This window comes from Lissotriton helveticus, chromosome 1_2, assembly GCF_964261635.1.
Source record: "Lissotriton helveticus chromosome 1_2, aLisHel1.1, whole genome shotgun sequence".
NCBI lineage: Eukaryota > Metazoa > Chordata > Amphibia > Caudata > Salamandridae > Lissotriton > Lissotriton helveticus.
This window is the reverse complement of record NC_136058.1, coordinates 3,116,605-3,141,086: the sequence shown is the minus strand read 5'-3', so window position 1 is coordinate 3,141,086 and position 24,482 is coordinate 3,116,605. Positions and strand designations below refer to the sequence as shown.

General features: G+C 46.3%; 1 protein-coding gene across 4 annotated transcripts in view; it reads left to right on the top strand.

Moving 5' to 3' along the window:
• GPSM2 (G protein signaling modulator 2) overlaps nt 1-24,482 on the top strand; it is a 409,855-nt gene that overhangs the window by 254,075 nt on the left and 131,298 nt on the right. For all 4 annotated transcript variants that reach the window (XM_078668278.1, XM_078668286.1, XM_078668295.1 and 1 more), the window contains 2 exons: nt 15,179-15,334; nt 18,530-18,638. In XM_078668278.1, coding sequence (XP_078524404.1) covers nt 15,179-15,334; nt 18,530-18,638 — 265 coding nt within the window. The remainder of the gene's footprint in view (nt 1-15,178; nt 15,335-18,529; nt 18,639-24,482) is intronic.

Here is a 24,482-nt window from a genome sequence, read left to right as displayed (position 1 = left end):
AGGGGAAACAATAATAAGGGAAGAGGACGTGGAGGCAACAACACCAGAGCCTCCACTGACACAAAACAGTGACTTCATTACGCTGCCTCCAGACCACATAACACCAGCCGGAGGCAGACTCCAACAGTTCCTACCTGTCTGGCATGCAATTACCACGGACAGGTGGGTGAGAGAAATTATCCAGTTTGGTTATTGCCTAGAACTGACTTCTACACCACCAAACATACCACCCAGACATCGTCCTATGTCCATAGAACACATCACACTGCTCCAGCAAGAGGTGAGATGCATGCTGGAAAAGGGGGCCATAGAGCAAGTCCCTTTCCACCAGCAAGGGACTTCCTTATTCCCAAAAAGGACGGCTCCCTCAGACCAATATTGGACCTCCGGCCCCTAAATCAATATATACTATCGGAACACCTCCATATGATCACACGACAGCAAGTGCTCACGTTGCTTCAACAAGGAGATTTCCTAACAGACCTCAAAGATGCGTATTTTCACATACCTATCGACCCAGCCCACAGAAAATACCTCAGGTTCACAATAGAAGGTCAACACTACCAATTCAAGGTTTTGCCCTTCGGGGTTACCACGGATCCAAGAGTGTTTACAAAATGCTTAGCGACAGTGGCAGCACATCTCAGGAGGCAACACATCCATGTGTACCCTTATCTGGATCTGGACGATTGGCTGATACAAGCAAAATCGTACCAACAGTGTGCAGCACACACGTCTCAAACACTTCAGTTGCTACACAGCCTAGGGTTTTCCATCAACTACCCAAAATCGCATCTGCAACCATCCCACGCACAGCAATACCTGGGAGCCACTATAGACACCTCAGTGGCAAAGGCATATCCGAACACAGCAAGGATAGCCAGCATGCAGATACTCATACGCAAATTCCTGCCACAACACTCTCTGCCAGCTCGAGTCTTTATGAAGCTCATAGGCATGATGGCCTCATGCATATTCATTGTCCCCCACGCCAGACTTCAAATGCGCCCATTACAAGAATGCCTAGCACGGCAATGGAACCAGGCTCAAGGACAACTAAAAGACCTAGTGTTGGTACACAGTCGCGCTCACAACTCTCTGCAGTGGTGGAACCCACAAAACCTTTGCAAGGGGCGACTGTTCCAAGAGTCGGTTCCACAACTAGTACTAACAGCGGACGCATCACTAACAGGCTGGGGAGCCCATCTCCTTCAATACACAGTACAAGGGTTCTGGACAACCAAACAGAAAAGGCTGCATATCAACCAGCTAGAGTTGCTAGCGATATTCCTAGCCCTAAAAGCATTTCAGAAATACTTGTACAGCAAGATTGTGTTGATCCGGACGGACAACATGACCGCAATGTACTATATCCAGAAACAGGGAGAAACACACTCTCCACAGCTGTCCCATCTGGCACAAAGCATATGGAAGTGGGCGATTCCCAAAAACATTTTTCTCCTAGCAGAACACCTTCCAGGCAAGGACAATCAGATTGCCGACCTGCTCAGCAGGCACAGCCAACAACTACACGAATGGGAGATTCATCCCCAAGTTCTCCAGCCATTCTTCCAAGAGTGGGGTCACCCAGAGATCGACCTGTTTGCCACAAAAGAAAACTCAAAATGCCAGTACTTTGCCGCCAGGTTCCCACATCCGCAGTCACAGGGCAATGCGATATGGATGAACTGGTCAGGCAAATTTGCGTACGCTTTTCCCCCAGCACCACTGATCCCGCTGGTGGCACGCAAACTGTGGCAACACTCACTCACGCTAATCCTAGTTGCTCCCGCATGGGCGAGACAACCGTGGTACACGACGTTCCTAGAACTTTCAGTAGTTCCTCATCAAAGACTGTGCCTTGCACCCCATCTTCTAACTCAGAACCATGGAGAAATCAGACACCCAGATCCCAATCAGATTAACCTAGCGATCTGGCTCCTGAGGTCTTAGAGTTTGAATACCTTAATAAGCCCCCAGACTGCATGAACATCATTAGGGAAGCAAGACGACCAACCACACGAGCGTGCTATGCAGCTAAATGGAAGAGATGTTATTTACTGCAACAATAACCAAATCAACCCATTAGACGCTTCCATACAAAACATTATATGTTACCTGCTGCATCTACAAAGATGTAACTTAGCATACTCTTCTATACGACTACACATCGCTGCTATAGCAGCATACCTTCAAAACAGCCAACACCTTTCACTGTTTAGAGTACCAGCAATCAAAGCCTTCATGGAGGGTCTGAAACGGGTGATCCCTCCACGACACCCCCCCTCCCCAGTTTGGAATCTAAATATAGTACTTACCAGACTTATGGGCCCTCCTTTCGAACCTCTACACTCATGCAAATTACAATTCTTAACGTGGAAGGTTACGTTCTTGGTTGCCATTACCTCACTCAGAAGAGTGAGCGAATTACAAGCATTAACAATCCAAGAACCTTTCATGCAAGTACATGCCAACAGGGGGGTTCTTAGAACCAACCCTAAGTTCATGCCTAAGGTTGTATCCAATTTCCATATCAACCAATCAATAGAACTGCCAGTATTCTTTCAAAATCCACAGTCAGTGGCTGAGAGAGCCCTACACACATTAGATGTGAAAAGAGCCCTACTTTATTACATAGACAGAACTAAATCATTTAGGAAGACAAAACAACTATTTGTTGCTTTTGCACCACAACACAAAGGAAATCCTATTTCAAAGTCAGGAATAGCCAGATGGATAGTTAAATGCATTCAAATATGTTATCAAAAGGCAAAACGCACTTTAACCGTCCCCCCAAGAGCACACTCTACAAGGAAAATGGGGGCATCCATGGCTTTCCTATGAAATATTCCTCTTGAAGACATCTGTAAGGCAGCCACATGGACCACCATACACACTTTCACAAAACACTACTGTATAGACGTACAAGCAAAACAGCAAGCTGCTGTAGGCCAGGCTGTCCTCAAAACTCTTTTTCAAACTTCTGCAGCTGGCACAGGTAGCCACCGCTAGAGGAGATACTGCTATACAGTCTATGCACAGATATGAATTCAGCAGCCCACATGCCTCGAACGGAATATGGTACTTACCAGTATGCATCTGTTCTTGGCATGTAGGGCTGCTGACATTCATATCGACCGCCCTCCTCCCCGGTGCCTGTCGCCCTCCTCCCCGGTGCCTGTCGCAGCTGCAGCATTATCTTTGGCATAGCCATCTCTTACTTTCCTATTTCCATCTCTGCCACAATGGCGAAAAACAACCTGAGGATGGAGAAGAGGCCATGCTCACTGAAGTCTAAGGGAGGAGTCACCAATCTTGTGATACTTCGAAGACTCTTCCAAGACAACAAAGTGCAATCATCCGGACCCAACACTAGGCGGCGATCTATGCACAGATATGAATGTCAGCAGCCCTACATGCCAAGAACAGATGCATACTGGTAAGTAGCATATTCCTTCTGACTCTGACATGGTTCAGATGTTGGCATCCGTTATCTGATAGAAACGTCTAGCTGCAGATTCCTTAACTTGGAATATCCCCAGGTGTCCCCTGGATCTGGAAAACGTTCCGCAGCATCACCTCTGCAAGCCAGGAGGCAGCGCCGCCCGACTCTTCCCTGACCTCGTCCACGGATATGACGTCAGCGGAGCCATATATGCCCCTCCCGGCGTGGTGATGTCTGTTTTCTTCTTTTCCGAGCACGGATCCTGGAAAACCAGTGTGATGTATTCCTATAGGTACTGTATCGATTCCCCTATTCCTGACCCTGGTCTGGTTAATAATTAACTAGCAGCCATCTAACGGTGCAAAAACCGTTATCTGATTAAGCCACACCACGGCACAGAAGCGCGTTATCTGATTAGGTCATAACGCATGCCATCTAATTAGACAAGCGATATTCCTCCAGCCCCTGATAAGGCATACGGAGTTCTCAAAACAAATCAAACCTACAGCGACCTGGGAAATTCCCATAGCCATTGTTTTGATTTCACAGAGAACTTCAGCAAAAGAATGTGCGAACGAGCCCATTCATATGACATCCTTATTGACGTATATATGTCCATCCTTACGTCAATCTCGGCACCTTTCAGGTATAAATATTACAGACATTGCCTTAAGCAAACACATGCGGTGGTGACGAGATCGGAGCAGCGAGACGTGCCGAGGAGCCCAGCAGAGAGCGAAGCCCACAGGCGCTGCCCCGCCTTCCTGACGCGCTGAGAACGAGATGCTGCCTTTCTCCTGCTGAGAAATCCAGCTCCGGCGCTTCCAAGCAGCCCTCGCAGGCAGCTGGAATATCAAGACCTGGGATAAGAGATACCAGCCCTCCATCATTCTAGATCTCGGGTACAGAACTGAATAACCCCTTGCAGAGAATTCTCGAGTCAGTCCCTTGGCAAACAAACTTAACTTAAACTGCTACTTATCTACTCCCGCCCACGTATTAGGCTTAGGTCAGGTACACTGGGGTAGGCGAGGTTAGAAGCACCAGTTGAGTATGATTAGTCAAATGTATATATGTATGTATCTATTTTATCCATTTTAAAGTATCATATGGCTCAGAAACCATATCAATGCTTTTACAGTATTATTTTATAATTCTGTCTTTACTGTATGCACTTTACTTAACTATAAGTATTACAATAATAGCGATTCATTTCTCTTGTATGAGAAAGGAGACTGATCAATAAATAATATCTTTTATTGAACACGCCCGTCTTTTCCTTTTCTCTACAATCTGGTGAAACTAAGAATGCACTGAACTGACTGAGTAAAATAAGTTGTCTTTTGTTTTCACACGACTCTAGAGATACACTCTTGATTAGGGTAGAGCAAAGTTGTCATGTCTATGGTTGTCAGAAACTAAATCCCTTCTTGTCTATCCAGGGAGGTTAAAATCCTCCTTGCCTATTCGAGAAAGTTTCTAGTGAACTCTGAGCTAGCTGGCAAACACAAAACTTTAAGTCTAATATCGTCTGTAGAAGACCTAGTTAACCTCTGCCCTAGGTCTATACTATTGAAGATATTATTCCAATGCGCAGAGCCTATTGGGATAATAGGAACTAAACTACACCAGCAGTGCCTTGGCCTGGTCTTTGGGCCTTCTCGACACCCTCGGTGTCGTGGGAACTGTGTGCAATGCCTTCCGGCTTTAAGGTGTGCGAAGCCTATGCGCGTCAGATGTCTGGCACTGACTGCACCTTATCTGTATGTGGTGCCTCTGCGTGCACCACGACTCCTAAGAGTGCGACACCTGTCAGCGGATGAAGCTCAAGTCCCTGAGAGAGCGCCATATGAAACTGCTGGTAGCACGGATGTCCGGTCCAGTTTCCTGCCGTCGCCGCTCTTCCTCTCTGGATCGGACTTGTTCCCGAGGTTGCTCCTGCGACTGCCATGCAAAAACAGGTAAGCGTAAGCGCAGGCTTCGCCTGCGGATGTCTTCCTCCAATCTCCGTGCCGCTGCCGCCCATTCCTCTCTAAGGCACTCCAGGCTTGCTATGAGTCGGCCGTCCCCCTGGTGCGCCTTCGGGTTTCACAGAGGTAGCAGGCACTCATGCCGGGTTCTTGTCTGCGGACATTTCCCCGGCACCAGCTGGGTGCGTCGACTCCGATTCCGGAGCAGACGCAACACCAATGAGCCTGTGCCCTGAGCACAGCCCACCCCGTCAGTCAGCGCATATCCCTGAGCAGCTTCCTACGCCGACGTCGGAGGCAGCGCCGGCGACGCCCTGCTCGACCCTCATACTACCCTAGGCTCAACGCCGGGCATTGCACCTCGTGCTTCCTTGAGGCAGTTTATAGAGGGATCGACGTCGGTAGCCGTCCCGGTCAAGTCCCCTGTGGAGGTCGGCAACGTCCAGGCGACTCCGACGCAGCGTCAATCGACGCCGGTACCGACATTGATTCCTCTTCCCTTGGTTGAGGTTGTTGCTCCTCCCGACTCCTCGGATGGCGATAGGTCTCCTACGCGGCGTCAGTCGACACCGGTACTAGCGATTACGCCTCCTCCTTTACAACATGATGCTTCTCAGTGAAGGTCCCATGGTGCAAGTACCCAGTGTTGCCTGGCCTTCGGGTCAGTCTCCGGCTCCTCCACTCCTAATGTCTAGTGGCCGGATTAGTCTTCAACCGTCTCCTACCGACGTTTTGTTATTACCTACACGAATGGTGACTGAATCTAGTGCTGCCTTTGCACGCTCTATTCATGGGGCGGCTACTGTCCTCCGCTTTCAGCCTCATGTAGTGCCTCTACTTTCCGATCCTTTGATGGATCTGCTCCACTTGGAGCCTATTGAGGTAGAACCTTTGCTGCCCTTTGCGGGCTCTTTATTTGACATCCTGCACTTGGTCAAGGCCCTCTTCTGGTGAGCCTGTTGATCGGGCTATTGCTCGTAGGCACTGCCCTGCTCTGGGTGATCCTCTTTGCCTGTCTCTTCTCCCAACCTAGCCTAGCCTAGTTGGTCAGGCTGCTTTTAATTTACATATATTCAAAGAATGGGCCAGCAAGGGGTTTTGTTTGAGGTTCTTAGTTACAGCCAATGGGGGACTCCAGTAAATTAGTTACCCACACTACTATCAGTTAGTGGCTGAATATGATTTCACTAATCCAAATCAATAATGTTACCACACTACGACGACGTCGGTAGCAACAGCGTATTTTTTGAATATATTATTTGCCCAAGCCTGCAAGGGTATATTGGGTTGCTCACCCTCTTTATAAAATGCTTTTAATTTACAGTCTTCACCCATGTTACGGTTATTACCTCCCACCAGGGAGTCTAGGTGACTGGACGATTGTGGTCGCCAGCTTTTCTCCTCTGCCAGCGCAGGCATCCGGGCATTAAATACGGCCTGTGTTTTTGCACGTGCATCCTCAACTCTTTGGGACTCAGTTGAAAACCTTTAACCTTCTGTTCCAGAAGGACCTCGAGCAGAATTGCTTTGTCTTCTGCTGCATGGCAGGGGAATGCCACAATTCTCCCTTAGGACTTCCTTTCATGCAACTGACTCTATGGGACGGGTTCTTGCTCGCGCTGGGGCTTTACGCCGCCATGCTTTGCTGCGTGACAGTCGCTTCCCAGATCATATTCGGGATACCCTCAGAGATTTGTCGTTCAATGGGGTGGATCTTTTTGACCGCACGCAGATTCAGCAGACTCCCGTCTCTTCTCTGGGTTGCAGTGATTTTGGCGCCAACCTCTGCACAGGTTGGTTATAGTGCGCAGTTGGTGTTCATGGCTGCTTAGCCATCTCTGTTCGTTCAGTACAGCTGTTTGGCTGATTCTCTTGTTTTTTCAGTCCTCTGACTGTGTGCTTAGCCCAAGAGGACACCCCTACAGGGGATTAGCCTTACCCTATGTGGGATATTTGCTGGCATTGGGTTCGACCTTTGCCTTGGTACGCTCCTATGGAGTTTTTTCTGTGGACATCCTGCTCGGAGTCACTTGTCTGTTCGACAATGCTCCTTGCATAGCGTTGCTTTATGCCTGTCTAAGTTGATCTAACTGCATCAGAACCTAGCATAGGTTTGTGCCGTGCCATATCTATCCAGCAGGCCTGGCACAACACCTTGTTGTCGCAAGTTTTTCCCCAACTAACACCCTATTTTCCGCTCTGCTTATTATTGTTTTTTTAAAATTATTTATACATATTTGGACGTGCTGCCCTTTCTGGGTTTGTCCTCCAATGCAGTGGTTTAGCAGCTGTTCTCTGCTGTGTGTGGTCGTGGCCTCCTTCTGGCCATTATCCTACCACAATTTCCATATTCCCTACTGTTTCCGTATGGGTGTTTACACGCCTTGCCTTACATTCACACTGTGAACTCTGAAGGGGCTTGTTTTCTTTACAATACTCCGTTCTTGGGGTCCGGGACATTTCCATTTGTCCTTACTATTTCCACTATCGTGTCTAGTTTCTTCTAGCTTGCCGGAGGTCATAGTTACTCCCGGGCAATTGTAATTCACTGCCCTAGGTGCTGTCCTTTCCAGTTTCCAAGTGTCGGCAGATAATTTTGGTGTACCCTAGACTCTTGTTGTGTTCCGCTTCCCGTTTCAGCGTTTTTCTTCCTGCTCGGTATCTGTTCTGCATTCTTACCAGCGGATCCATCCAGGCTGTTCCTTCATACGGTGTCCATGGTCTCTGGCCCGTTCTGCTTGTGCCCAACCGGCTCTTATGTGGTGCCCTGCTTATTGGTACCCTTTTTGGGCTGTGACCTTCTTACTGTTGTGCACGCCTAAACTGTTCATACTGGTGCTTATTCGCGTGGTTCCAGTGTCCACACGGTACGCATAGGTACCTTCCGGTATGCTTCAGTGCCTTCCGGTCTTCGCTCTTGTTTTTGGGCGCTTGACTACTGGTCTTCGACTCTTTCATATGTTGTGACAGACCGTTTAAGTCCTGGTGTGTATTGTGCTTTCGTGCTGCTAACGCCTTCTGGCCCTAGATTGGCATCCTGCCAATAATGTCTCTTGTGTCTTGCTGGTGCAGGTTTCAACAGGGTTTCTTTTCGCTGCTGTACACATTGGGCCGATGTGTGATGTCTCTGTCATAACGGTTGCTGTCTCTCAAAGCTTTGCTGAAGGTGGCGGCTCTCTCAAGCCTTCAGTTCAGTTACGCTTTTGTGAACTTGTATCCTCCATTTTACCCCAGTATGTCTAGTGTATGGGTTCTCCTACATGCTGACGTTTGCTGGGTGAGGGCCAGCCTCTTGGCACTGTTGCTCCACATGCCTTGCAGCAGACGTAGGTTCCATAGTGCTTTTTTCCATAGTTCATCTTCTTTTCCCAAGTTATGGACTTTGACTTCGCCTCAGGCATTCTGGCTCTGTGTTTTCCTTTTACAAACCCCGTATACACAACTAAGTTTTTTCGCGCTGTTCTTGACCGCTTCTGGTGTGAGGACCTTCTCAGGTTGGGGCTTTCTATGCTCTCCTCCCTTGGGGTGGGCTGCCCTTTTGCGGGGTGACATTCTAACTTCACTCCAACACAGACTGTTTTGTTCTGTTTCTCTGTTCCATTCCGTCCATTCTCAAGATTAGGTGGTGTGTTAATAGTTCATGTATTCTTTTCGGTCCTCGGCCTGGATTGTACGGTGGGACATCTATTTACATTTTTCCCCACTGTCCTGCTCCCCCCTTCTCCATTGCCTTGTGTTTTTGGCCATCCCTGAGGCCTTTTGCTTTAGATATATTGGCTCTATGCATTTATAGGTCTTTTATTGGGGTTGGGATGTCTCTTTCTGGTGACGTTTTGTGGTGAGCTATCCTTAAATCTTGTGTTCCGGACTTGTTCTCCTTCACGGTTTTACTTCTGGATGCGGACTTCTGTCCTCTGCCAGGCGTTCTTTTCCACATCCTTGTCTCCCTTAACGTTGACTTAGCCTTCGCTCATGCTGGGTTGCTTCCAGAGCGCTGCTCTGTCTCACCTGTCAATTTCTATCAAATGGTTCATCATTTTTGCACACTGTTCCCATATTCTCAGTTTTTAGTGGTGGCTCCGCGTTCTAATGCGGAAAAGTTTCTCTGACTGACGTCAGCATGCCAGGAGGGGCATATATGGCTCCGCTGACGTCATATCCGTGGATGATGTCAGGACGGAGTCTCGTGGCGCCGCCTCCCAGCGCTCAGAGGTGCTGCTGCGGAAAGTTTTCCGGATTGTCTGATGCCTGGGGATATTTTATGTTAAGGAATCTGTGGCTAGACTATGACTCTACCAGATATATCGTTACCGAAGGTAAGTAACTTGTCCGTTATAACCAGAACGTTGTTCTGCCTGATGTTCTAGCGCTTGAATGCCAACAAAGTCATAGGTTACAAACCAAGTGTGGAGCCTTTCCTTCAGTGATGTTTATCGCTTCCACTGCCTCTTAGAGAAGGATGTTTCAGACGTTCATCTTGCCTGTTTCTTCAGTAGTGAAACGAATGTTAGTTTCAGTGGCAATGGGAGCAACTGCCCTATTCAATCTTGACAAAAAAGCATAAACCCACAGATTTTGCTTTGCTTGCTTGTTCAGCCATGACAAGACTGCTGCCTATCATTGATCTCTAAATCCATCGCTGCTTGCTGTCATACCACCAGATAAAGGCAATCGCATTAATACCTTGGCTGAAAGATAGCGGCCCTTGATTCTGTGCACTCAAGATCTTGAACGTTAATGCTATTGTAAATTGTTCAAACAAGCTACTCCCAGCTCTTCATTCCAGCCCCACCTTTTTATTGACTCGGATCAAAAATATTTTTGGCAGACTACTCAGCAATTCTGCTGCAAGAAGTCAATCTCCTACTGGCAAAATGGCACTTTGAGAAAGTGCCGCATGCCCACAAACACACTGCCCTTGCATACATCAGTCACCCCTCTAGCTGGGTGCACTATGCCAGTGGTGAGGGCACAGGTGCCCCTACAGTGCACAGGGCCATTCCTGAGCACTGTAAATGCAGTGATGCCATTAAGAGTATATGGTGCTGGGAGGTTGTCATTACGAACTCCACAGCACCATGATGGCTACACTGAAGACTCAGAAGTTTGATATCAAACTTCTCAGCACATTAAACCCACACTGATGCCAGTGGGGGATTTAATGTAAAATGCACTACAGAGGGCATCTTAGAGATGCCCCCTGAAACCTAGCCTACAATCAACGTCTGATCTGAGAGGCTGCCTAGGCTGCCACACAGCAGACATGTTGCTGGACCCCTGGGTAGAGAGCCCTTCGCTCTCCTGGGCCTGAACAATGCACATCCTGGGCGAGGTGCTAGGTCTTCTCCCCCAGGATGGGCAGGGGAAGCTTCAAAGACATGCCGCCTTTGCGACCTTCTCCAGGCCACTTGCTGTACTCAGCAACTGTCCCCCACCGGTTCTGACCCCCACTCTGGCGGGAAGACAGGCGGGAAACCCTAAGTGAGGAAAGGGGGTGTGCCAGCCACTGCCAACCCCACCCCTCAGGGGGGGAGGCGAGGTGAAGCACAACTCCGGGCTCCGGCATCTTGAGGATGGGGAGCCCTGCCCAATCAGAGATAGGCTCCTGCCCCCTCCCACAGGAGAGGAGCAGGATAGAGGGTGTACTCACCCCAGGACAGAGACCCATTGGTCCCTGCCCTTACCCTACCTGTAACGCCCCTATTTTAGTATTAAGGGGCACTCTGAACCTTCCTTCCTCAGATCCCGATTTGAAATCAAGAAAGAAGAACAAGGACGACGACCTGCCGTGCAGCTGCTAATAAGAGGACGACACCAACTGACTTGGCCCCAGCCCTACCGGTCTGTTGATCCTTGAACATGCTCCTGCTAAAACCCTGGATGACCTGCCTCCCTTGCTCAACTAAAAGACTGGGACTCCCATGAGAAGTGGTTCTGCTCAAAAAGCAACACCCCTGGTGCCAGCTTGGAACCGCGAATCCAGCCCACTCTGCACCCGCCAAGCCCGGCCGTTGCCCGAGTGGACAAACACCCTGAGGACGTCCCCCCGGCAATTGCGACCTGAAATCCAGAGCCCAAGGACCCTCCTCGACAACCCAGATGACGTCTGCAGCCTCACAACCAGTCGTGACCAGCTGAGAGTAAGACTTCCCGACGTCAAAAGACACCCCTGCACCTGGTGCCCCACGGTCCCCTGTGCCAAACTCCTGGGTGCCTACCTATCCTCCAAGATCCCAACTTACCTCTCGAAGTGTTGGTCGCTCCAGAAGAATCTCCGTCCCCGAGCCTGCAGCTTTTGTTCATCTTCCAAGTCTTCAATTGAATAACATTGAGTGCCCGACGGCTCAAAAGCACCCTGCACCCAGCCACCCGAGTGCCCCTGGCAGTGCAACCTTTGTCCTAATCTACTTCCCCATTTGCCCTGAGCAAGTGACCAGGAGCCCAGCTCCCACAGCCGCGTGGCCTGCTTGCCAGCAGCCACCAACCAAAGGCCCCCTGCCTCCCATAGGATAACATTGGGCCTAACTACCTCTGCACCCGGCTGCACCTGTGCTGCTGAGGGTGTACCAACGGTTCCTACCTGACCCTGGGAGACCCCTGAGTCTATGCCCAGAACCTTAACTCTGTCAGCCCAGAACCTTAACTCTGTCAGCCGAGTACTTACCCAAAAGCCGATAACTCACTTTTCTTCCATAGGGTAACATTGACTGGTTTCACTTGGAAATTCTTCCAAGTGTGGAGTTTTGAAACTTTAAAATATTCATCTAAAATCAGCTGAACAACGAATTCCGATTTACTTAACTGTTATCAGGAGAGAACCCAGTGCTGCATGTTTTAGCCCAGCACTGCTCCTGAAAAGTAATTTTAACCTTACTTACCAGTAACTTGAATTTCCTTCCATAGGAATCCATTGTCTGGTTTTCACCAGAAAAGTTTGTCGATTTTCAAAGATTACAAATATTTCTTAAAAATCGCCTGTATGACTTAAACGCATTCTTTCAATTGTTTACAGGAGATACACCAGTGCTGGTTCCAGGATCCAACACTGAGTAAGAAAAAGTAACGATTATATTACTTACCTGCAAAGTGAATTTCCTCCCATAGGATAACATTGGTGATTCTATGTGAAAAAGTTTGTGTCAACTTTTAAAATACAATAATATTCCTTAAAAATCACTACTGTAACCAAAACGCTTTTACTTAACTGTTTACAGGAGATGTCCGAGGACTGAATTTAGGATCCAGCCCTGTGGTTAAAAAAGTAACCTATAAAGTAACTAATTGCATTTATCTAGAAATTCCATTGGGCTCAATGTTGCATTGTGTTTGAAATTGTGTTGCCTATTGCAGCAACTGTAACTTTTGTAATCAAAAAGTCTATTGCCTATTTGAAAAATATTTAACTATAGTAGCTCATTCTGAGAAAGTATATTTTGATACCTTGTTGGTTCTAAAATAAAACAACTATATATTTTGATACAAAACAATTGGCCTAGAGTTCAGTTCTTGAGTGTATCAGACTATTTGCTGACTGAGTGTGTACAACAAATGGTTTACACTGTCCTCTGATACTGCCATACTGCTCAACTAAGCAACCACTCCAGAGTAAGGTTATATCTAACTTTAGCCTTTGCCAAACCTCGGGGGACTGTGGACTCTGTCCATACTGTACCTTACTTTGGTCCAGTATATACAGAGCCACTTTCTTACAGGCACCATCTAGGAGGTGCTATACTCTTGAGAGGGGCTACGATTGTGATTTGCACTTCTTCCTTTCCTTGTTCCAAAGAAGGAGAGAGGCATCTGGTCTGTTCTGGACCTCCAGCCTCTGACTGCCTTTCTGAAGAATGAAAATACTCACTCTGACCCATATCCAACGACTTGAGGGAGCAGATTCCAATTGATATAAATATCACAGGGTCAAAGTTTGTTGATTCCCAAATTCATTCTTTATTCAAGTATCAGTCACAAAAAATGACGACAGATTCCACATTCCACTTCAATGTTGCCAAATCAATCCAGATAATCAATAACATCAAACAGCCGACGCGTTTCGTCCGATGACTGACATCATCAGGGCTTCCAAAAACTATTCACAGATACAATTCACTTTTGTCAGTGTATATCACACCAGGTAGCAACAATGCGCAAATCCTATATTCTCAAATCAGTTCACGAAAGGACCTCAACTTTCCTTTCTTCCTTCAATATTTGTGTTTGTCAATGAAACTGTCAAAATAGTTCCAATCCAACATTAACACCCCTCCAAATATCTCCTATTCACGGTTTACTGCATCTCATCACAACCAGTTTTTCTTCATCCAGTAAGTTCTGAATCCTTTCTCAAAACATCTCATCAGCGGGAAGTATCCTGTGCGCGGCGACGGGCCGGTCCTCTAGCCTCCGTGCCACTCTCCTCTGGATCCCAGGGACTAGATGTTGTTTCTGGCCTTGCAGGACATATTTTTCATATACTTGTTCTGCAGTCCCACAGATGGTCCGTGTTGAGGTCAGGACAGTTCCAGTTTCCATGCAGGCCTTTGGCCTTAGCTCAGCCCTTTAGGTATTCACAAGTGTGATGGTGGTGGTCGTGGCCTATCTTCAGAAGTGGGGGATACATGTAGTGGAGAAGCGTGGCTCAGTGGTTAGAGGCGGCAGACCCGGAAGCTGAGATCGACCGTGGACCAGGGTTCGATTCCCCGCCTCGGCGGGTCTCGGGCTCAAAATTCCACGGACTCGACAATTCTTGCTCTGGTGCCTACTCAACTCACGGGGTCACACTCTGCGACTCTGGGCAATAGCTTGCTTAATCTCCACTACGGCCCCTCGCGGCGGGATGCCTGGCTTTCACCTTGTGGACACCTTGCCGGGGTTTCTCACAGGGGAATACCAGGACGGGTTCCCTAAGCAAGCGCCGGGACGCTCACGGGCAGCTGTGCGCTTTACAAGTCTAGCACATTTACATTTACATGTATATGTGTACCTTGACAGCTGGCTGCTGAAGGCGTGCTTGCCACTGTCTGGTCCAGACCACCAGACAGCAAACGGGCTCATGATCTTGTCGGGTATTTCCATCATTGAGCCGACATTCCATCTGAGTCCCATGCAGAGAATTTCCTTCAAATGACCTGTCCTGGATACTATAGCCTTTTAGGCCTTTCCAACACCACAAGGAGTCTGGGACATTCAGGTTATGATAGTGACATTTCTGGCTGAGCCCTGGGTGTCTGCGAGGATGGTTCTGAGGCTTCTTGGTCCCCTGGTCTTGTGCTCCTCATCCTGTATGTCCGGATGGCACATGCAGAACCTGCAGTGGAACCTGGCTGCAGCATAAGTGTTGCATCTCCAAACCTGTCCAAATCTCACAAGAAACGAAGACCTCCTGTGTGGTAGACAAGTGTCAACCGACCTGCGCCTGGCCTCTCCCTTTCCAAGCTACACTTTATGGTTGTGACAGACAAGTCAGCGCTGGGAATGTGTCTGTGTGTGGGGTTATCAGGGACAGATTCAGATCAGAGGACTCTATATCCACTAGAAAGAGTTTTATCTGAAGTCAAGTAACTTATTCATTTTTCCATGTTGTTGTAATATTCTATCATTGCGTACAGTCGGTGATGTTTTCACTTATGTGCCCCAAAATTCACTAACTGAAATCCTTTGCTAAACTACAGAAGAATACAAATAGCATTTTTGTAGATGTATTAGTCAATTTACTTGGATACACGCATAATTTAGTTTTTATTCTATTTTGCTATTCTTATAGGAAGTCACTGCAGTTGGCTCGGCAACTTAAGGATCGAGCTATGGAAGCTCAAAGTTGTTACAGCCTGGGGAACACATACACACTGCTTCAAGACTATGAGAATGCTATTGAGTATCATTTGAAACATCTAATGATTGCTCAGGAGCTCAAAGACAGGTAAGAGCGAATTCTGTAATATAAACATTCTTGTACTGTAGGAGAACTAGTATTACAAATATTCTATTCAAAGGTGGTTTAGTCCAGATTTCAAAAACTCATAAGAACAGCCATGTTACTTTACAAAATACATTATGGCATGATTAAAATACATTATTATTCAATAATAAAAAAAAAACTAAAATATATAATCTTCCCTAAGTTTGCTTTGGACTCATTAAATAGCTAGTAGATTTTTTAGAATTGTTTTTTAACTGGCTAAATATATAATCAAAATTACAAAGAAGCAGTTCACTAAAATGCACTAATCCCATGATCTAATCTCATTTTAGCAATTCGTTAAAATCTATAAATAATAAGTCCGTCAGATCCCGATTATATCACAGTGTCCTTTAGGACACATAGATATGAGGAGCAATCGTGTGTCTTTTGCTTACTCGCCATAAGTGTGCCGTATATGCCCAGACGTCGGTCCCAGGCTCACTATGCCATTGGATTCTAGTTATCCTTGCTGATGAGTGGTGAAACCTAGAAACTGGTCCTATGATGCTTGTTTCCGGTCCAGGGAGGACCTGGCTTGGCAGCTCGGGCTGGACTGTTCCCATAGAGGCACAGAGTCAAGACTGATGTGCATATGGCCAGGTCTAAACTGGGGTGGCATGGTGAGCAAAAGAAAGATGGATTTACCCAGATCTCTTGACTGGGGGTGAATGTTTTGATTTGTTCTACATTCCTTCCATCAATTGTGTGTCTTTTGCGTTCTCGCAGTAAGTGAAATGTGGCACAAGCCCATTGTCCTTGTTGCTAAAGTAGCCCCAAGGAGCTAGTCCCCTTGGAGATGGAAGCTATTTTGGTTGGCGAGTCCATAGTAGAAGATAACAAACTTGCTGCCAAAGCTTAACATTTCACCCAGAGCCCAAAAAGTCTTACGAGGCAGAATGCAGACCAAAGGAAAACCACATGGGAGTTGGACCACAAAGGAAATTATTTGCTTGGTAGACAAATATACGTAAGTGGAGGAATTAGCTGAAACATCATGCAGATGTTTCTGAACAGACCTGTTTGTACATCGGTCGGTACACAAAATCAGATTATATTTGTAGAAAGTTAGTGCACAATTTGCAACCACCTCTTGCAAATGCAATCTTTGTACATGAGTGCCCTAATGAGTAGATAGAGTAATCAGTGGTTGGTAGTTAGCGTACAAAGAAAAATAGCTGCGGGGTCCACTTGTGCAAGACTGCTGTCTCCAGTCAAGCTGTAAAGGAAATAATTTTTATGCATGGATAACACTTGGCTTTGCCAGTGCCTGGAAGGGTAGCATGTGGTGTACAAAGTACTATATATATAAATATATTTAATGTGTGTTTAAATATTGTGTATTATATTTTGCACTGTATTCCACACGTTATGAAAAATATTTACACAGCAGCATATTAGTCTCAATGTAATGTTTTTTTAAATTCTGTAATTAATTTTTTTGTCAGTCTTCAAATTAATTGGATTTTGTTTCATACTCAGTCTGTCAATCATAGCATGTCTCCAACGTTTTAAAATAATCCGTACAAAAATGAGCCTTGCCTTCAAATGTTAACACAAGTATCATAATATTTTACAAGACACTATAAATAATCTCCATATGGCTGGTTCTAGTGAAGTCGGAGCCAAAATGTTGGTGTAGTGTCTGCACGGCTGCAGAGATTTACATTCTTTTACAAAATGTTTCAACAGGTGAAAAAAATATGCTGAACAAATTTTCAAAGCCCCACATATAGCTTTGCTGATGCTTGAGTGTGTATTTATTTTTTCTGTCATATTGTCGTGTTTAAAGTGCATTCCAAACCAACATTACCTTTTCTTTATGCCATTAAGATTCATATTTTGTTGTGATGTGTATGAAAAATAAAAGGGCTTCTATGCCTGGGAAATACCCTTACTATTGTCATAAGATTTTACACAATTATATTTTTTATTTGACAATTTTTGGGGAAGCAATTTGGCCGCCATGTTTAGACCTTTCCAAAGCAAGACCTATTTGCTTTGCCAGCGCATGGCTCTAGCAGATTGCATTGTCTGAGTTAGAGTTTTGAGTAACAAAGTCTTTAGTCCTTTTGACTGTCAAAAATAGTAATGCAACACAGGCACAATCCCGCACTTCGGATACATTTTTGATTTTGCAGTACCTTTTTAGCATTGTGAAGTTCCTTTGTAAGGTCGCTAAAGGATATGGGACTTAGTAAATTTTCAGTGCCTTTGTACATACGGTCTTTAATATGCTTCATCCTTTCCTACAGTGTCTTCCATTTTCGGTCTTTTTTCCTCAACACGTGGTGTAAAACGTTTTGAGTGGGAAACACAAATTGTAATAAGTAATAACAATCCGTTAGTAATTTTTGCCATCCGTTCACCGTGGTCATAAGTGGCTTTCCACTTCGACAAACAAATAATAAATGTATTTGTATTGACTTCACACTGCAAGAAGCTATTAACTCTTTCGATGTATACCCTCTTTTATCTAGTTGATGATGTATTAAAGTATTCCATAATTTCTGCTGTCCTTCAATTAAATCGCACCAGTTAATGTGATAATATTCCCGGAATAGGTGGGGAAGTGGATTGGCTGTCGAGGGTCACTATAATCTTCTGAATTGTTTACAGTTGTTATTGCCAAAATCCCCCAGATAACCATCACGTCTAAACATCATATACAGCAACATGTCTCATTTTGATTTTGATGCAGTTTAAAAGAAGTGATAAACTGTCGCAGATGCTTTGTCACGGGCGGCCATTGATAGAATACAGTTCGACCAATGGGATATTATTAATTGTTTTTGAGTTGTCATTAAGTGCGTTAATATCCTACTGATGAATTTGAAAGGAACCATCATGTTAATGTTAAGTGCTTTCAAAATACACAGAGCTGGAAAGAATGGGATCTTTTAAAGGTTTTATTTCTTCTAGAAAATGTTTGGTGGTTAAAATTAGATTGACTATGGGCCTGTCATCCTGAAAACAAACTTGCAAAATCTGTCAAATTTATTTTATTTGTTCCCCTAGCTTTTTTCTTCACAGTTCCCCAGAAGTATTGTAGGAGTCCTATTTAGTTGTTATACTTCTTGTTGTGTTGTGCCAAACTCCGCCATTTTTTGTCTTTAATGAGTTTGGTATTATTATTCTTTTTTTTTTATATTACAGGCTTGGTGAAGGCAGAGCATGTTGGAGTTTAGGAAACACCTACACTGCATTAGGAAACCATGATCAAGCAATGCACTTTGCAGAAAAGCACTTGGATATTTCAAGAGAGGCATGTGTCCGATAAAACAGTTCAGCATGACATTTTAAAGTATATAAAAGCTGTGGTATTAATTATATATGCCTTAACACATGTAATTTGGGAGTGTAATTGATTGCTTCTTCACATTATAGTTTCTTCTGTGACAGTTAACTTAAAATAGATATATAACCAAATTTAAAACTGCTCACAGAGACTAAACATCTTCAAATAGTCTCATTGCTAGGTCTATGTTTATGAAATGTGAGTTCTATGTTGATCTGACAATCCAATTCCTACTGCACTGCGGTGTTAGTATTCTCCTGAATGTTTCCAAGAGATTATCACAAGTCTGCAAGAACAAGAAAACTAGCTAAATTGATATGGTTGATTCTTATAATCCTAATTCCCTGACACAGCATCATGTAAACAGGAAGCAAGTAAAAAAAAGAATTTAAAATATGTGACTCTGTGATCTATACAACTCCTAAGGCATTGGATTAAAAATAGGTGGGATAAAAGGAAATCCAGGAAATGTTAATCAGAAATACACTTCTGGTACCTCTCTGAAAGAGTGTGCTTGGCTTTGAGACAGCTGAGTTCTACAGGGATCTGCATTGCTCTGGCCCTTTCCAACATCTGCATGGTTCCCTGATCCAACAGCTTAGACAGCTTGCAACAACTAACGTGGGATGCCGCATGTATACAGACTCCTGAATTGGCATCCGGCTATTTATTGAACCTGAGATCCATCGGCTCATTTGGGACTTTCTAATTTCCCTTCAAAGGTGTACGAGTCAGAACTGACCGTTTGTGGACCTTTCCAAGGCACAATTCCTACTTCTGGGGGATAAGTGACCAAATCCCATTCAGATGGTCAGATGCTCTGATGCACCCTTTACCACCTTCTAAAAAAAAAAAACGGAGAATAATTTTCTATTTAAACCTGTCTTTTGTTCTGCTAGTGAGCAACTTCCCTAAAAATCCCCTTTTATTGCAAGCAAGTTCTCTGTGGAACTCTACCATTTTCGTCCTGCTATTGATTGCCATACATGTAAGTAGTTTGCAGCAGAAGTGAGAAGAGCTGTACTTAATATGCCCTTGTAGGAGCAATGAAGATCATTGTCCTTGGCATAATGCAGCTGAGTCTACAACACTAAAAGCTCAGTTCGATTTTTACAGATAAGTAATGTTTTCCATTCTCAGTCAGTTTGATATCCATCTTTATATAATTATACTAAAGATGTCAGTCTTTTGTGCAGAAAAGGTAAACTACAAAAATTAGGAAAGCATGCCATTTATATTTGCATTAATATGTACAAATACCAGGGTGCACATGGTGTTTTTTTCTGAGCGAGGAATTGAGATTGGATGGTATTTAAATTCTGCTGATTAAGTACAATACATATTGATTAGATTACTAAGTTCTTGTGTTGTCTGAATCCCATCTTAGCAGCAACCGTTTGGCAGCCATACACTACCCATAAGAATAATAATAATAATAATAGAGATGGGGTTTAGTTTATTATTTCCTTGCGTTAGATTTTTTCTGTGTATAGTCCAGAACAACAGAATTGCAGTCCTTTTTTGTTTTTTGGTGGCTCATTATGTTGAGATTTGCAAAGTCTAAGTTTCTTCAAGCAACAACTGCTTGTATTTTATACCTTTTTTTGTTTTACACGCTCCATTTTTTCTTAGACTTCATTCATATGAATGCGACCATAGTAAGGCTTTCAAAACATACGTCCACCACACCATTAGTAAACGGGTTACTGAATGTTTTTTTCTGATGGATACTTCGAGCCACAGATACTCACCTTGTGACTATCCCCAGGTTCAATACTGGATCCGTAAAATTAAAAAAGCAGTGCGAGTGTTTGCCGGAAAGCAACTTCATGTGACTCTGCTTTGACTCCATTCTGCTCCAAAAGTGGCAAGCACAGTCACATACAAGTGTCACCTGGTGCGCTGACATAAGTTCCTTTCTCTCTGCGACTACAGATGTTGATCCAGAGCTAAACTCCTTCATAGTGTGGTGACATTTTAAATAAAAATGTTCTGTGTGCAAAGTAACGTGTCGCCCCCTTAAACTACAGGGTATAAACCTGGTAAGGGTTGTCACAAACATATCTCTGACTGATTTCCACCAGGTGTACCTCTTATACTTGGGTTCGACCCACTACTCCAAGGATATCCACAGCTGTGCCCACATGAATCCAAAAACCATCCAAGAACGTGAAGATCTACGTGGTAAAGCACAACAAGGCTTCTTGCAGTTCCTGTTCCAGGTCGAAGTTGAGAGTGCAGACTTGCTTCCGTCTCTTTTTCCGAAGTCAGTCCCGCGGTAGAGCTTCATCATAGTCGAAGTCTTCTGGTAAATCCAAGAAGGAACATTAGAGATCCAGGGTGAACTCTGCCTCTTCCTGTCACTGTGCTTCTCCAGAAAAGGCACGAAGACATCCTCATCTCTCACGATCTTGCTCCCATTTCACTGAGCAGCTGCTCCCATTTTTAGTCCCAGTGGGAAAGAGGTCATGCCACATATCTTTGGTATGCTTCCAGCTCTTTCAGGTGCACTTTTGGGCTCTAAGGATCTGCTAGGTCTCCTGTTGGGTTAGTACACACAAAAGAAGGGGTGAGGGTATGGACTCACCTACCCCGAACCCCCTGTTAATTCGTAGTACACCAGAAGGAGTAGGGAGTAATAAAATACATTTATATTGTATGATGGCACGTGCTGTATGTGCTAATACTGCCCTCACTCACACAAATGTGTGACATGATTCATCATTAAGCTGCTTACAAAACACCCCAGCGTAGCTACACACTGGGTGGAGCAATAGGGAGGGGGAAGACAATACAACACAAAAAGAAACAAAGTAATTTTACAGTGACTGGGAACGACGGTAGTGAAAGTGCAGTGTAATGCGAGTTAAAACTAGCTCAGAAGTGTTGCTGTGTCTAAGACTTTATTCCTGGACCTTCTGGCCAGGATTAAAAACGTGAAGGATGGAGGTGATTGGGAGATACTATGTGCTCCTAGCACCCCTCCTTTACTGCCAGGTGGTCAACATGTTTCGGCCGTAAGTGTATGCCCCATGTGTAGGGTCACGCCGGCCTTCCTCAGGACTCTACCTGTCCCAGTGTGCTGGTGCTCTCACCTCGAATTGAGATACTCGGGTACCTTACAACAAGTTCCTTCCGTGTCGAGGAATTTCCTCTAGCAAGTTGTAGTAATAAGAGTTTACCCCTATTTCGGTTTAGAACTGGCGGCGGGCAAGGGGAGACCCCCCTGTAGTCACACTCCAAGGGTGGTGCTCCGCTGATGATGCTCGCATCCATCCGCCGTCGGCCAAAATTCTGCACAAGTCCCTCCGCTGAAGATGCTCGCATCCATCCGCCGTCGGCCAAAATTCTGCACAAGTCCCTTCAACTGCAACATCAGTATCAACGGCCCCAGAGGAAGACACTTTACTGATTTCAGTGTCTAAATCTGAGCAAAACTCATCTCTGCCTCGACTGAGGTCCCTCCTGCTATCCACATTGATGTGCATGAACTCCATTCAATCTAATTCTGTCAGAACGATACTCCTTCCACAGAGCTTTACTTTGGTGCCCTGGCACCTTTTGGGTTAAGACTGATCAGAGTCTGATACCATCTGGAGAGGACAATACTGATGATGGGAATGTGTTACCCCATACTACAACGGAGGCTGTTTGTATATGGACTTTCTTCAGTCCCTTGAATGTCGATGCTGGAAGAGGAACTGCAACCCATTGTCGTATCTGACTCCAAGACAAGTTTATTTCGACTCCGACATAGACCAAACCCCGATCTTGATTTGGCACAGCAAATACTCAGCCATTCAAACTTGGACACTATTCCACTGCTCTGCAGCCGTGCACAGACACTACATCAACTTTTTGGCTCTGACTCCAACCAGAACCAGCTATATGGAAATGAGAATGGAGGAGTTGGAGCAGTTTGCCCCCACCTTATGATGAAGATAATTGGTACATGGATCTACCAGAAGCCAATGGGTTTGACATCTTGCCCAATACTGGGTTGGCTCTCTCTTAAGCCCCCTTATGAACTAGCAATGGCAACACTTTTACCTCCACCGCCTTATTATGGAGGTAAAAACTAATGTACTATGAAGGTCTTTAAGCCTGTCTTTAAGCCTGTCCTAGCACTGGCTGAACCCCTCCTGCCCTTCAATAAGGCCCTGACTGACACGCTGTTGGGCACTTGGACTAAGCCATTCCTTAGTGCCCTGGTAAACCAACAAGCCGCTTGTCGCCATAGACCAGCCCCAGGAAAACAGATTTCATAATCCAGCATCCCACTCCTGTGAGCGTAGTGGTGCAAGTCTCAACCAGCAGAGCACACACTAATGCCTTTCGGACTATCCCTCCTGTCGGAGATCAAAACGTATAGAAACCTTTGGCAAACAACAGTATTTCTTGGCCAGGCTTGCTTTGTGGTCAGCTAAGGCTAGTTGCTTCCATATACGCTATACCCACCCATACTTCCCAGAAGATTTGCAAGCTTTTTTGTACCAAACCATTCAAGATTCCCTGGATACAGCCAGATGTGTTTTCCACTTACGCCTTGACACCACAGAAGGGCTATGGGCATGAGTGTGGTGTTCTGACGCCATGCATGGATGAGATCCACCTTGGGGTTGCCCAGGTGTTCCTGAAGACGCCCTTTGACAGCTTCTGCATGTTAGATGAAAAGGCAGACCCTGCCCAGGATTGCTTTAGGGAAAGCTCTTTTGGCGTTTTGGCTGTAGTCCGACGATCCCCCAAAAAGTTTTGCCCTTTTTGGGAATGTTTCAGGGGCTTGAAGTATCAACAGCATCTGAAAGAAACAGGTTAGTATTAGATTCCTTACCTTAGAATATCCCCAGGCGTCAGTCTGGATCCGGAAACTTTTGCGTAGCAGTACCCCTGCGCGTCGGTAGGCGTCGTCTGCAGGTGTCCCCTGCGGCTCCGCGTCGTCGGCATCGTGCGCCGTGATGACGTCGCTGGAGTATATAGACGCCGCCTCCGCGCGCTGACGTCAGTTCTTCTTTTTTCCGCGGCAGTTAGCGCAGATCCGAAGAGCAGTACTCCGGTCTTTTGACCAAAGTTTTTTGATTCTTTCTAACTCTAAGGTGCCGATAGGATGCCCGGGTTTAAGACTTGTGACGGGTGTGACCGCACGATGTCGGTCACGGACCACCACCGACTCTGCCTCCGGTGCCTGGGCGCGGACCCCGACGTGGAGTCCTGCGTCGACTGCCGGGCCTTGACGAGTAAGGGTAGACGGGAGCGGTCCCGCAAGCTACTCGAGCTCCGGGTGTCGGCCCCGCGTCAGGAGCGGTCCCGGTCCGGCCGGAGGTCGAGGGAGCGGTTGCGGAGCCACCACGAGCGCTCCGGAAGTCGTCACCATTCCTCTGGTTCCTCAGGTAAGAGGCACAAGAAGTCGGGGCGTCGTCATCGTACCCCCGACTCCCCCCCGACGCTCGCGCGATGCGGCCGGGGGTTCGGATGGCCCCACCCCCGCGGCTCCGCGTGGGTCGCCGGCGCTGCCTGCTCCATACCCGACGGTCCCTGGGCAAGGCGCGTCGCGCGAGGAGATAGAGGAGTTCCTCATGGCCATGAGGGCGCTGTCTCCTCCGACGGGGCCTACGGCGCCTGCGGGCCCGGTGGTCCCGTCCGGGGGCCCGAGCGGTTCGGGTGCTCCGGCCCCGACGCCGCTGGGCCCTTCAGGGTCGACGCCGGCTGGTCCACCGGCCTCTCCGGCGCCGATTCCTCCGGCGTCGGGGCTCCGGCGCCGGCTCCGGGCGGCGCCACCCCCATTCCCTCTCCTACTCCGGACGCGGAGTCGGA